General features: G+C 42.2%; 1 protein-coding gene across 1 annotated transcript; it reads left to right on the top strand.

Moving 5' to 3' along the window:
• The first annotated feature begins 489 nt into the window (after positions 1 to 489).
• LOC117315036 (zinc finger protein OZF-like) lies at positions 490 to 6,642 on the top strand. Its single transcript, XM_033869174.1, has 3 exons — positions 490 to 582; positions 2,208 to 2,700; positions 3,904 to 6,642. The coding sequence occupies exons 2-3, from the start codon at positions 2,370 to 2,372 to the stop codon at positions 5,061 to 5,063; spliced, it is 1,491 nt and encodes a 496-aa protein (XP_033725065.1). The 5' UTR covers positions 490 to 582; positions 2,208 to 2,369; the 3' UTR covers positions 5,064 to 6,642.
• Positions 6,643 to 14,445: the final 7,803 nt, after the last annotated feature.

Raw genomic sequence — 14,445 nt, 5'->3', positions numbered from 1 at the left:
TGCCAAAATATCTGTGTCATTTCTCAATCTATGTCCATGAACTTTCCACACACCTCCATAAGATCACGGTCTTTGAGGTTTATGAAAAAAATAACTTCAATTTAACATATTTATTTTTTGGACCTAAAATGTATTAGCATGTGTGAAGTAAGCATGTGTGAAGACGGGGCGAGGTTTTGCAGTTTTCATCATGAATTAAAAAAATAAAGTTCAACGACCTTCACCTTTGAAATCAAAAGCTCAATAACATAAAATAAAAATATGGATTTCTTAGTTCAGTCCGAAAGATGACTCTAACTTTCAATCCCTATATTAATTTCCCTACAAATGTAGATCTAGGTGGAATTTGAATAAATCTAATAATATATTGTCTGTAAAGAACGCCATTCAATACTACCACAAATACATACTTTATTTATATTTTTTTCGGTTATAAAGATGAATATAACGGTTGATTTAAGAAACCAGAGGGCTTGGCGTTCCCAGTCGCTACTTCAACTCCCGTGCGTGTATTATGGTGTTTGACTTATTCAAAATGGCTGCCATTCATTATCTACGATACTGGACCTTGCTGCAATCGTGGTACGCTGTTTGTGCGTTTGCAAATGATTAAGCGTTATGTCGTAGCTGTATTGGAGATTCTTTATTGCAGTTTCCTGCATGAATTTCTTTCTTTTCTACTGAACGTTAAGGCCTATAATCCTTCGGTTTTCTGTACACACGTGTATCGCCCTAAATCAGCTAACTTAATTTGTAAACAAGAATCACAGCAGAAATCGGTATGAATCGGGAGTATCTTTGGCACTAATGTGACAACTCGGGAGGTTTTTATAGCTAGACGGACGTTATTTCCTGTAAACTGAAGGCAAACATGTTTTAAGGTGGCTGCCGTATTGAAGTAAAGGTAGACAAAATCTAACGAGATAAAATCAATGGAATCGTTATTAGATGGATTATCTCCCTTGCTCTACTGTTGTTGGTATAATATGAATGGGTTCCCGGTTCATGCTACGATGTCTACTGTATATATAGTATATAGGTATGGCATTTCAGTGTGACGGGACTATAAACACTTTCATCATTGTCCCCATCATCCATGAATGATCCGAATCCAGTTTCATCAACGTTTTCTTATCTTATGATACTTATCTTGACATTTTCAATGGGAAAGACTACAGTACAGAATTTAAGGGGAAAATCTTAGTTTCAAAGGAACTTTTCTAAAATTCTGTAAAGTTTTCCTATGGAGGATTTTTAATTAAGGAATGTTCATGAAATGGAGGCCTGATTATGTTGAAAGTATGGCTAGCGAAGTTTATTCATGGAGCCAACGTGTATGTTGATCCAGGATTTTACCAAATTATATAAGATATCTTAAACTTTATAAGATATCTTATAAAAAAAAAGTTTATAAGATATCTTATATCTTTTATGAGATATCTTATGTTATATAAGATATCTTCTACCACAATACCCTGTGTTATTCAACTCTCAGACCATCAGTTAATCATTACAGCTGTTGATTACCAATCTGTTTATACCACATGTGGTATAAACTCTGTACGCATTTTGATTGGCTAACACGGTGAACTTTGACCCAAGCTGCAATTGTTATTGACGTCATCAATAATCTAATGACGTCACATCACCGGGTCCCGGACATCACCGCGAAATTATACTTGGCCACGTTTCCCTTTGATTCAAGCCGATATTATTGTGGTAGAAACAGGTCACACGACTCGAAATTGTTGGATATGGAATTTATTTCACACTCGTAAGTTATTTTTTAAAAGTTGCAAAAAACACTCGCTAAAGCTTGTGTCTTTTGTAACTTTTAAAAAATAACTTACTCGTGTGAAATAAATTCCATATCCAACAACCACTCGTTGTGTAACCTCTATTTATAAACTTTAAATAACTTATTTAAAGTTTATAAGATATCTTGTATAACATATATAAGATATCTCATAGAAATATAGGATATCTCATAAACATATAAGATATCCTATATGATTTGGTAAAATACTGGATCAACATTGCTCCGCAGATGAATGACAACTTGGCTTGCATATGGAAGGACAAAAATTCACAAAACCAAATCCAGATATATCTTCATTAAATGTATCACGTAAAAATGTATGTGGATTGCAAAAAAGAAAATATATAATTTGTACATAGATTTTACATCGATTTATTTTTTTATTTAGATGATTGAAAAGGCAAAGATGACCGGTGCCCGAAATCTATTCTGACATGTGGAGCACAGATATAGCTAAGAGTAGTATTTCCAGTACAGAGTTAGAAAGTCGGACAACAATGGAGGACCAACACAACACAGGAGTACCAGTCTAGTTGAGAAGGAATTGAAGATGGAGGACAAGATTGTAATGCACAGTATGTACCAACAAATAAAAGAGGAGTGGGATAACTGGACACATGATTGTAACAGAGAATCAAACGTCCCAGATAATATGTCTTCTAGCTCTGGTGAACATGACGGTCAGCAAATGTACATATTACACACACCTGAACTAACAAGTTTCAGCAAACCTCCAGATGAGGATGATGGTCGTGAAGTAACAGATTTCAGCAAACCTCCTGATGATGATGGTCTTAAAATAACAGATTTCAGCAAACCTCCTGAGGATGATGGTCGAGGAAGTGAGGAATCATTTCCTTACAGTTATGAACAACAGAATGGTAATCATGTTTATTGTTTATCTGATAATGGCACATGATCACATGAATATTCATGTAAGTAGATATTTATCCCTTACACATTCTAATCCAGCAATAAGCCTATGCCTGGTAATAAGCCCTGTAGCCCAACCATATCTAATGCTAAACAAATGTTATTTTAACATCTAGCAATAATCCCACCCTCTACCTTTAAGCTTTAATGATAATAATTAAAAAAAAAAATGCCCCCACTATACCACTAGTCTGAGTCTGAGCTAGAAAGGTGGCCTTCTGCTATCTCCTTTTACTCTACTTCCTTCTTCACAAAGTCTTTGCCCCTGAAAACAACCACAACCCAGGTTCTTCACTTCCAAGGAAGCCTCTCAATCTCCTATAGCTTTCACTTGAGTGGTCAATGGCAGCAAATCTGTACTAGAAAGGAGTAATGAGAAAATTAAATACCCTGTTGGCTCTGAGGCTCGAACAATCAATCTCTGGCTCTCCAGGCAAACATTTTATACTACTAGCTATATAGGCTAAAGGGAAATTCCCACAAGTTCTCAACTTTTACATATATACTAGTATCCAAATCCTTGATGATACTTGCACCAACGCATTTAGGCTTGATTCCCAAATTACATATATACATATAACGTATTTGGTCACCTGTTAGACCAGAGACATAGATATATGTCTCTGTATGTGGTCACCTGTTAGACCAGAGACATAGATATATGTCTCTGGTTAGACCTTGTAGGCATGCTTCAGGTTCTTCAGGAAGACATACACTTTTGTCTGTTTTTTCTGTTTTTAGCCATCAATTTTAAAGTAGTAATTAAGCTAAAAGCGATTCACAGTAAGCCCTCCATCCCAAAACTTATATATATAACATGTATTAAACTTTTGAGGATAAGTACAGTATTTCTTGTGTAACAGAGAGCATGATCAATCAAATTTATTTCCCTGCCTCTGCTACATGGATCAAACCAGGGGTGTTTGGATTACTAGCTACATTTATATAGGCTTATGCTCAACCGATCTTGCTAAACAGAAGTTCTCTCTAGCATTTAAGCGGTATATATTGTGGTTAGTATTTACCAGGGTTACACTTATATTTATCTACACACAGAAACCTGACAATTTTATATATTTCATACTTTTCTCTATTAAGTCTTTCACAATTCACGAAGACTAAGAAGAAAATTGATTTCTTTATTGTTTCAGGTAGAAAAGATAGTGTTATATCTAATCAGGAAAAGATGGAGGACGCCATTGACACTACCAATACCAGTACATCTGACAAGCCCTATAAATGTCATCATTGCGAGAAATGTTTCCAAACAAAGAAGAACTTACAGACACATTCTAAAATACATAGCGGAGAAAACACTTTCATATGTGGAGTGTGTTTGACAGAATTTACATCGTCTAAGAGTTTGACCAATCATATGAGATCTCACAAGGGTAAGACCTATATTTGTGACGTGTGTGGCAAAGGCTTTAGTATAGCAGTGTATTATCATAAACATATTCGCATGCACAACAGCGAATTTAAGTGTGACTTATGTGGTAAAGTATTAAAAACGGATAAAATTTTAAAGATCCACATGAAAACTCACAGAAATGAACGTCCCCACGAATGTGAGATCTGTGGTAAGCGATTTAATCAAGCTGTATCGTTACGGAGACATAATCTCATACATACTGGAGATCGTCCATTTAAATGCGAAATCTGTGAAAAGGAATTTGGGGATCAAGGAACACTTCAGAATCATAAAAGAACTCATACAGGCGAGAAGCCTTTCGCCTGTGATGTATGTGGAAAACACTTTAGTCAAATGGGACATGTTCGAAATCACCGGAAGACACATTCAAAAACTACAGAAAAGCCGTATAAGTGTAGTTTTTGTGGAAAGGGTTCAACTAGTGCTGGCAACTTACAAAAACATATCCGGATACATACAGGAGAGAGGCCGTTCAATTGTGATATTTGTGGGAAGGGTTTCACCGAGATAGGTTCGGTGAAAAAACATAAACGAGTACACACTGGTGAAAAACCCTACAAATGTAATATTTGTGGGAAAGAATTTAGTGAATCTGGGTCGGTTAAGAAACATATTCGAATTCACACTGGTGAAAAACCGTACTTATGTGACATTTGTGGGAAAGCTTTCAGTGAAACAAGTGGATTGAGAGCTCACAGAATGACACACACGGGTGAAAAGCCATACAGTTGTGGATTTTGTGGTGAGAGTTTCATTCAGGCAGGAAACCTGCAAAGTCATCTGTTAAAACATGTTTCTGTCAATGGGAAAGGTAAATCATATCCTCAAGAACTAGGGCATCCAGATTCCATTATCCCTCTGACAGATAAAGGCATATAAGTCTAGGTAATCTGGATTCTATTGCTCCTCTGGTAGATAATTTTTTATAAGGGCATATAGCTCATCACACAATATTTGTTTTATTTTGATATGAAGTTCCTTACATACAGCTACAATGTATATTACAGCAACAAAGCATTTCACAACTGGAGCTGCCGGTTTTCCTAACAGCTTACGCAAAACATTTTTGCATATTCTGTATCACTTCCTATAGCTAGGAGGTTAGACAGGACAGTCTTGGTCCCAAGAGAGAAGATTTTAAAGTTAGAACACGAGGCTTGAAGTGTTTGCAGCTAAAGAATGTTACCCAGAGGGTTTAGATTTCCCTGTCTAATTACTCCCAAGGGGATGAATGATGATTTTTCTCATAATTTGCCCTCTTATATATATTGATGTTACATCAAGGCAATGCATTGTATTGTTGGAGAGACATTGTATTGTTGGAGAGACATTGTATTGTTGGAGAGACATTGTATTGTTGGAGAGACATTGTATTATTGGAGAGACATTGTATTGTTGGAGAGACATTGTATTGTTGGAGAGACATTGTATTATTGGAGAGACATTGTATTGTTGGAGAGACATTGTATTATTGGAGAGACATTGTATTGTTGGAGAGACATTGTATTGTTGGAGAGACATTGTATTGTTGGAGAGACATTGTATATTGTTGGAGAGACATTGTATTGTTGGAGAGACATTGTATTGTTGGAGAGACATTGTATTGTTGGAGAGACATTGTATTGTTGGAGAGACATTGTATTGTTGGAGAGACATTGTATTGTTGGAGAGACATTGTATTGTTGGAGAGACATTGTATTGTTGGAGAGACATTGTATTGTTAGAGAGACATTGTATTGTTGGAGAGACATTGTATTGTTGGAGAGACATTGTATTGTTGGAGAGACATTGTATTGTTAGAGAGACATTGTATTGTTAGAGAGACATTGTATTGTTGGAGAGACATTGTATATTGTTGCCAAGACATTGTATTGTTGCTATGACAGTGTACAATTGTTAGCAACGGGTACTCCCCTCATCTCTGAGGTTGAGATCAGGAAATCTTGCATTGTTTAAATGAAAAAGAAATAATTTATCTTTGTCAAGGGCAAGTATTATGTGACAAAGTCTAATTCAAGACAAATCTGAAAAGAAGAAATTATAGAGTATATGAGTATCAGCATTAGATCAAGTTAACTATAGATTTTTAACACATGTACAGTAACAAATTATTCTTTGTAGATATTTACCAGTATATCAAAACTACATACATGTACATTGTAAAATATTTCAAAATTGTTCAGTTCCAATGCATTACCTCCCCTTGTGGATCACGGGTCAGAAAGAAATGGAATATGACAATGACATTATTTTAATTATGGCATCATTTAGAGCCAAATATGGAATGAAAGTACCAGTAATGTATACACTAATTATATACGATTCTCACAGTTGTACACAAAATCAACACTTCAGCCAGTATGCTTCAGTGAGGTAGCACTATAAATCGGCAAAAGTTCCGGCCTATCACAAGGAGACTTAACACAAACATACCGCAGCTTCCCAAAACACACATACGCACTCACCACACGCATGCATGTCGCACGCACGGGAGGCCATCCTTAAATGACCTTAGCTGTTAATAGGACGTTAAACAAAATAAACCAAACCAAACCAATCAGCCAGTTCAAGCCATTTTCTTTTGTTCACAATATTTGTGATGATATTCAGAATTATTCTTGTATTTAATTCAATTACAGATTTCAATGATATGCCTTTAGCTTTACAATGCATTATTTCCATACAAAATTTACTAACCTTTAAATCCACAGGTGGGTACATCTGGATCCTGAACCACAAATACATACTACATCAGGGCATCAAGTAGACCATTGAGAGTATATTTTTGACTCCCACAAATACGATTTTACTCCTGTAGTTGACATGTCTATTTGATGTATCTTTTGACCCTTCATATTTCTGAGAAATAGTGATTTGGGTTCTGATATTGCTAAAAAACCAAGGGTCAGCTGGATGTCCTGTGCACAATGTGTATGTAGTACGTTGTATACTGAATGTCAGCTGAGGATTTTAATTCTTACTACATTACACTTTTCATATTCTCTCAAGTAATATAATATATCTATATATCGCCTGATTTTGTCAGGGATATTGTTTGTGTGCCAACATTTTAGCTTCACTTTTGTTTACATAATAAACATGTTTAATCTCAATTAGCAGCTCATATGCTGTTGATGGTAGAAAGAGTAGATTTATATAAATATACATTTATCATTATATACTTACCATAAATGTTCTTCACTTGTCTAGTTGGTGACATAATAATATATTGTATCGTACAAGTTTACAGTTATACAGATACATTGTATATATCAGTTTTATATGATTTTTAAGATGCTTCATATTATTACAGCACTTCACAAATAAAGAGAAAATAAAAATATGTAATTTCAGCCTCCATTGTATTTTTAGTTCAGCTGATCCGCAGGGTCAGGATGTCCTTTAGTCATTGTGCTTTGTCCGTTGTCCACCGTGCATAAACCTTTCACATCACAAACCCCTTCTAAAGTTCCACCTGTGAGACTGAGCGCTGATTATATAATTTGCCTAAAATGATCCAGAGATGGTCCTGAACAAGTGTTGTTACTTTTCGGATATATAGGTCCAAAATCCAAGATGATGGCCATCTTGAAAAAAAAATACTTTAAATTTCTTCTCCAGTTCCATTGCTACCATATTGAAGTGTCAACGCGTGGTTCACGAGGACAGCTTACCGTTTACCTTGTTACAGGTGGTCAGTTCCCTACTTCCTATACCGGGGTTAACCATGGGTAGGGGGCCGGGTTCTAGCGACGTATGCACCGTTTTACCGGGATGTCTTGCTAGATAAGCTTTTCTGTTTACGAATTTACCTCGTGGTGTAGATTGCGTTGTCTAATTTCTAGTCTCTTCTTTCTAAGTGCGCACGTGAGCCGCTCGCGCACGCTGACCCGTGTCACCGGCGCGCTTGAGTCCGTTTTCACTACATTCCCCCCCGTTTTCTTTTTGGGAAAGTCCATAGCCATCTCCGAACGGGCACTAACCCTCACACCGGCATGGCCTAATCAAGATGGGGGCCCTGCTACCGGTCCACACTCAAGCTTAACAGAAGAAGGTCCGGGCGTTCTCCTCTGTGGCTCCAAGGACCTCTCTGACGGTAATGCCTCCCCGTATCTCTGCCACTTTCCTGGCTGTGATATCAATTAAGTGGGGGGCACTGCACGAACTTTCCGCACTTACCGGAAAGTAAGGGGCATCTGTCTCTAAAAGGAGCCGATCTAGGGGAATTGACTTGATAGCCTTTCTCTGGGCATCATTGAAGTGAAACACCAGGCCCGACACACTAAAGTAGGTGTTTGGATAGACTTCCAACCAACTTTCCACTACTCTCGCTGTACCGGAGAAACAGTGGAGTTGAATCTTCTGGCGTGATGATACTCCCTGCAATTGCAGGATATCCAGGCAGCACATGAAGGCCTCCACTCCTGCAGCATCCCTCTTCATTCCCCTGATGTGCAGCACCAGTACCATGCCTGGACACAGATAGGACAGGAGATCCTTGAGTAGCTGCTCCTGAGGATACCAAGTATCAGGCCGACAGGTGTGATCGAGACCGACCTCACCGAGTCCAGCCACTCCAGGTACCACCAGCAAGTCCACCAGGCGTTGTTTGTCAACCTTGGAAATGCAGTGCTTAGGATGGACTCCAATCACCGCCTTAAAGCCTTCCTCCACTAATCGAGATATTTCGTCGACTGATGGGTAGGTTTCGGGGTCGCAGTATACCGCGACACCTCCCGAGACTTCTAGCTGGTACTCCCCTGGTGTTGTTGGCACCGCTGCTAGTACATCATGCACTGACGCATCATGGTGAAGCTTCAGGTACCTTCGTATCCTATCCAGATGGAAATGGCTATCGAAAGCGCTCATCACCAGTTTGGACTCCTCCATTCGCTTGGACTCTGGTACTGATATGTCCTCCAACGAATCCCCAGCAGGCTCTAACCCCGGGTCCTCTGCCGATCTACCGGTGGATACCCGAAGTCCTGATGACGTCTCCATGGCCTCTATCGGATCCTTCATGTCGACACCAGCCGTATCCTGGACCTCAGCTTCCGGCTCCACAAGAACCTGTTCAGAGGTAAAGGTGAACCTTTCCCTTAGCTCTTTCATCGTCCCCCTAGCTATCTGATTGGCAATAGCTTTCAGGCACCTCCAATGCAGGAGTGCAGCGGGAGAGTTTATTGGGGACAAGCTGAAATCCTGTGGAACTTCCCAGCCTTGCTCCTCACACAGTCCTACCATCAACTCCCTCTGTCTATCGGTGATCTTCCAACCTGGCTCAATGAACCTGTATCGGTTGATCCAATCACAGAGGTCTTGCAGCCCTGCTGTTGGCCCCACAGTGCATACAGCAAACATGGCCAGACACGAATACCGGGTCCGGTGTAGGTCCACTGTCAACGGATGACGCTCTTCTAAGACATTGGGGAGGTGAGCCTCGACTAGATGACGCTTGGGATACCAAGTTTCCTTGCCACAACCGCCTATCTTGCAAATCTCCCCCTTCCGATGACCTCTGTGAGACTTCTTCTCAGGTGGCTGACCCTCCTGACCTTGCAACTTAGCTTTCCGTTTCCGGTGCCTTGTTGGAGTGGGCTGTTCTTCCGGCTTGGAAGACTCCTTCTTACGGGAATAAGACGAATTCCATATTTCCCTAGTTCGTACTGGTACTTGTCCAACCCCCGAACTTTGCTGATGATCTGTCCGTACCCGGACTGAATGAACCTTTGGTCCGGCTCCCCTCGTACTCTGTATACGTGGGGTCGGATACCTTGCCTCTCTTGTGGAATAGGTTCCTTTGTTCCGTTGATAACTCCTCGGGGAGGGTCTCCGTTTTTGTGAGAAACGTGCCATACTCCTACCCCTGCTCGAATCCGAGCCCCTTAGCCGAGAGTTAGACTGTCGCTGATAACGGGGGCTACCCCTCTGCGACTTGCCCTGATCCGGCATGTCCCTCTCTGCAGGCATTAATACAACGACACGTTGCGTGTCTGTGTTTCCCGAGAACCGGGAATCCTTGCCTTCCGAGCTTCCTCCCCGTAACTGGGAATCCTGACCCTCACCGGTTGACTGATTGTCAACATAAAGGTCCTCCCTTGAAGATTCGCCGGCCAACTCCTCCTGGTATTCCCCTCCCGAATGATTGGACACGTCCGACGAATACTTTTCCGGAGACGATCTCTTCTCTTCTCTAGGGCAGTCCATTAAGGCATCTCTGTAGGAGCGCTGATCCAACCTAGTCGGGCCATCTTGAGCGCTAACCTCTTCAACATATTTTGGGAGTGTCGGGTCCTGTTGAAGCCGATAGTCCCTCACAGGCTCGAACACCGCCTGCTCCGCGATGGATTCTCGGCGATTGTCACGACGATGACGGCGACCCTGTAATTTGAAGATGTTACCTTCAATCCAGTCGTCTGTAAACAATCCAGCGCTGCGAGCCTCCTCTGCCATGCGCCTTAGCCAACCCCGCCTGCCTTTCTTGATGGCGATCTTGACCTGCCCCATTACCGCTTCCTTCATCCTACGATCGGAGATGTTGGTCCTATACAGGTGGCTCATGACATCTCGAGGGTCCAGGGTGTCACCTTTTCGGGTGGCATCCTCTACTGTCTTGAGGTGTTTAGACATCACCTCAGTCCATCTGCCTCCGTACGCCATGCCTTCACCTGTGAAGAACAGAAAGAGAGAAACTATGCTTGAGTGACCACATTGTTCTTACAAGAAGAACACTTGAACCGGTCAATATCCAGGGCATCGGAAGGGGCTATATTGATGCATGACCCATGGTACCATTCCCCGCAGTAGTCGCACTGTATCATAAATTGACCATTCCATGGCTTTCTACAAATACAATAAGCCTCATCATCTGCCTCCGTATCAACTTCACCCTCTGCCTCGTTACCCACCAGAAGATTGGATGTGAAATTGTTTATCCATGCAGGCATTTGGCGGTCCCTGCAAGGCTTGAGCTTATCGTGGTTTAAGACCAAGACCTTGTTGTTAAGCTGAACCCGAAACAAGTATGGTGTGATCTTTTCCACAATTATACCGGGCCCTTTCCAGGGAGGGCACAACTTCTTGCATCTGCCTTTAGTTGCCCCACTATCCAGGATGTAGACAATATCTCCTTTCTGATAAGACCGCTTCAATACCCTGAGGTCATAGTTCCTCTTCATCCGGCGCTGTGTCTCCTTCAATTTCTGTCTAGCTATATGATGAGCTTCCTGCAAAGCGCCTATTAATCGATGAATATAGGGTGCAACCCCCTGTTGAAGGGGAGTATTACAGGACTCGAACATAAGATCTGCTGGGAGATTAACCTCCCTGCCCAACATCATCATATTTGGTGTCTGCCCCGTGCTCCGGTTTACTGTCGATCTCATTGCTCCCGCAAGCTGAGGAAGTAAGACGTCCCAGTCTTTTTGTCGGTTACCAACGAAACACCTGACTGCGTCCATCAGAGTCCGATTGTAACGTTCGACTTGTCCGTTGGAGGATGGTCGATATGGAGTGGTTCGGGCCTTATGGATGCGCAGAATATCGCCTATGGCAGTAAAAAGATCACTTTCGAAATTTCGTCCTTGGTCAGAAAACAACTGGAATGGCATCCCAAACCTTGAGAAGAAAGAGTTTACCGCCGCTTTGGCTGTGACTTCAGCTGTCTGAGAGGACGTAGGAATAATTTCCACCCATTTCGTAAACTGGTCCACCATCATCAAAATGTTCTCGTTCCCATTTTCTGTTCTTGGTAACGGCCCCAGGAAGTCGATATGAACCCTTTCCATCGGAGCTCCCGCATGGTGTCTCACTAGAGGATATCGGCCATGTCGATTTGGCTTCTTACTCCTATTACAGACCTCACAGGTAGTAACAAACCTCTCAACATCCTGACTAAGACCATACCAGGCGAACTTCTCCTTCACTCTTTCTCGTGTCCGTGTGATACCTTGGTGCCCGGCAGATGGCAGATCATGGTGAAGATGCAGCACAGTGCCCCGCAGACCTTTTGGCACTACAAGCTTCTGGATCCCGCAATCCTTTTCTTTCAAAAATAAGATGTCTTCCCTCACTCTCAATCGTTCCTTGTTTATCCAATAAAACTTGGACGCAGGGCTCGAAAGAAACAGCTCTTCGTTAGCCGGTGTCGCCTGTTTTAGGATCCAATTCACCACCAGCGTCAAATCAGGATCCGTGCTTTGTTCCCGTCTGATTTCCTCTCGGGAAAAACCCCAGCACATCTCTCTATCCTCCGCGGATTGCACAAAGGACACCACCTCCCCCTCTTCGGTCAGTGTGTGCACCTGACACAACCGTGAGCACACCTCAATGTATATGGGAGTTTTATCTTCTGTTCCACCAGGGTCCCAGGTCTTTGACGGGGAAATCTTTTCCTGGCCTTGATTTACCGGACCCTTTGCTGCAATGGGGACCACATCATCCACATTTTCTATAAATTCGCCCCATCGATCATGAGCTCGTTGGCAATAAAGGCAACCACCACAAGGCAGATCCTCAAGCCGGGACCCATGGATGTAATGGCTGACCTCTGCAGACATCCTGGACAATGCATCTGCATTTGTGTGCAAACTACCTTTTCTGTGTTCCAGAACCATGTTGTACTGGCTCAACTCCTCTATCCATCGTGCCAACTGACCCTGAGGCTGCTTAAACCGTAACAGCCAAGTAAGACTATTATGATCGGTTCTTACCTTAAAAGGTCTGCCTAAGAGGTAATGTCGAAATTGCCGTGTTAACCGGACAATGGCCAGCAGCTCTTTCCGTGTAGTACAGTACCGCTTCTGTTCCGGGGTTAAAGCAAAGCTGGCATATGCTATCACTCTTTCCTCCCCATCTACTATTTGCAGAAGTTCCCCTCCTATAGCCTCGTCCGATGCATCGGTATCCAATACGAAATCATCATTCTGGTTGGGCAAGGCTAGTACTGGTGGTTGCATTAGCTTAGCCTTTAGCGTCTCGAATGCCTGCTGTTGTTCCCTCTCCCATCTGAAAGGCTTCTTTCCCGTTATGTTATACAAGGGAATAGCAACCGCTGCGAAACTCTGTATAAACAACCGGTGGTAATTCGCCAAACCCAGAAATCTCTCTACTTCTTTGGTAGTAGAGGGTACTGGCCAGTTCTTAATGGCCTCTATGTCGCTCGCAGACATGGCTAAGGTGTCCTCCCCAACAATCCGGCCAAGAAATTCCACCTTTCTCTGACAGAAGACACACTTCTTGGGTTTGAGTTTTATTCCGTAATACCGGAACCTGCTCAAAGCCTCTACCAAATTCTTAAGATGATCTCCGAAATCTTTGCCTAGAATCACTATGTCATCTAGAAAGGCCAGGGCAGTCTTCCAATTAAGGCCACACAGCACTAAGTTGATGACTCTAGAGAAAGTTGCTGGTGAGTTACATAGACCGAATGGCCTCTTCACAAATTCAAACAGTCCATATTTGGTAATAAAGGCAGTTTTCTTTCGGTCTTCCTCTGCAATTTTCACTTGCCAATAGCCCCATACTGCATCGAGCTTGGAGAACCACCGATTTCCGGATAGTGTATCCACACAGTCTTCAACTAGAGGCAAAGGGTATACATCTTTCAACGTCAAATTATTTAGAGCTCTGTAGTCGATGCAATACCGAACCGACCCATCACGTTTCCGGACTAAGACTGGAGCTGACGCCCATTCAGAGACAGATGGTTGGATAACCCCTGCCTGCAGCATCTTGTTTAACTCCTCCTCCTCCTCCTCCTCCTCTTTCACAAAGTGGATAGGGGTCCTCCTCATCCGCTGTTTCACCGACGGTGCTCCCTGGGTATCGATTCGATGTTCAATTTCCTTAAAGGTCCCTATGTCGAACATGTGGGAAGCGAACACATCCTGGAACTCGCAGATTACCGATGTCAATTTCTGACATTGCTCCTCAGATAAGTTTTCCCGCGACCGGGTCAACATATCCTTCACATGCTCCGGAATTGCTTTGTCATCATGGCCTTTAGGGTCCTCCACCTCACTAATGTCCAGAGTGGGTTTCTCCGCGTCATATTCCGGGAGAATATCTACTCCTGTAGCCATTCCGACTACTTTACCCTTCTTGAGCACAGTAAATTTATCCGAGAAGTTAACCACACAGATTGTTGGGCTATCCGAGCTCCGGTGCACTGACCTGGGAATAACCCATCGGGGATTTTCCTCTGCCTCCACAACATAATCTGGGAGGACCTTATCCAGCTGGCATTTTATCCGTGCCACTG

This window comes from Pecten maximus, chromosome 17 (assembly GCF_902652985.1).
Source record: "Pecten maximus chromosome 17, xPecMax1.1, whole genome shotgun sequence".
Lineage (NCBI taxonomy): Eukaryota > Metazoa > Mollusca > Bivalvia > Pectinida > Pectinidae > Pecten > Pecten maximus.
The sequence above is the reverse complement of the archived record's forward strand: the minus strand, read 5'-3'. Positions and strand labels throughout refer to the sequence as shown.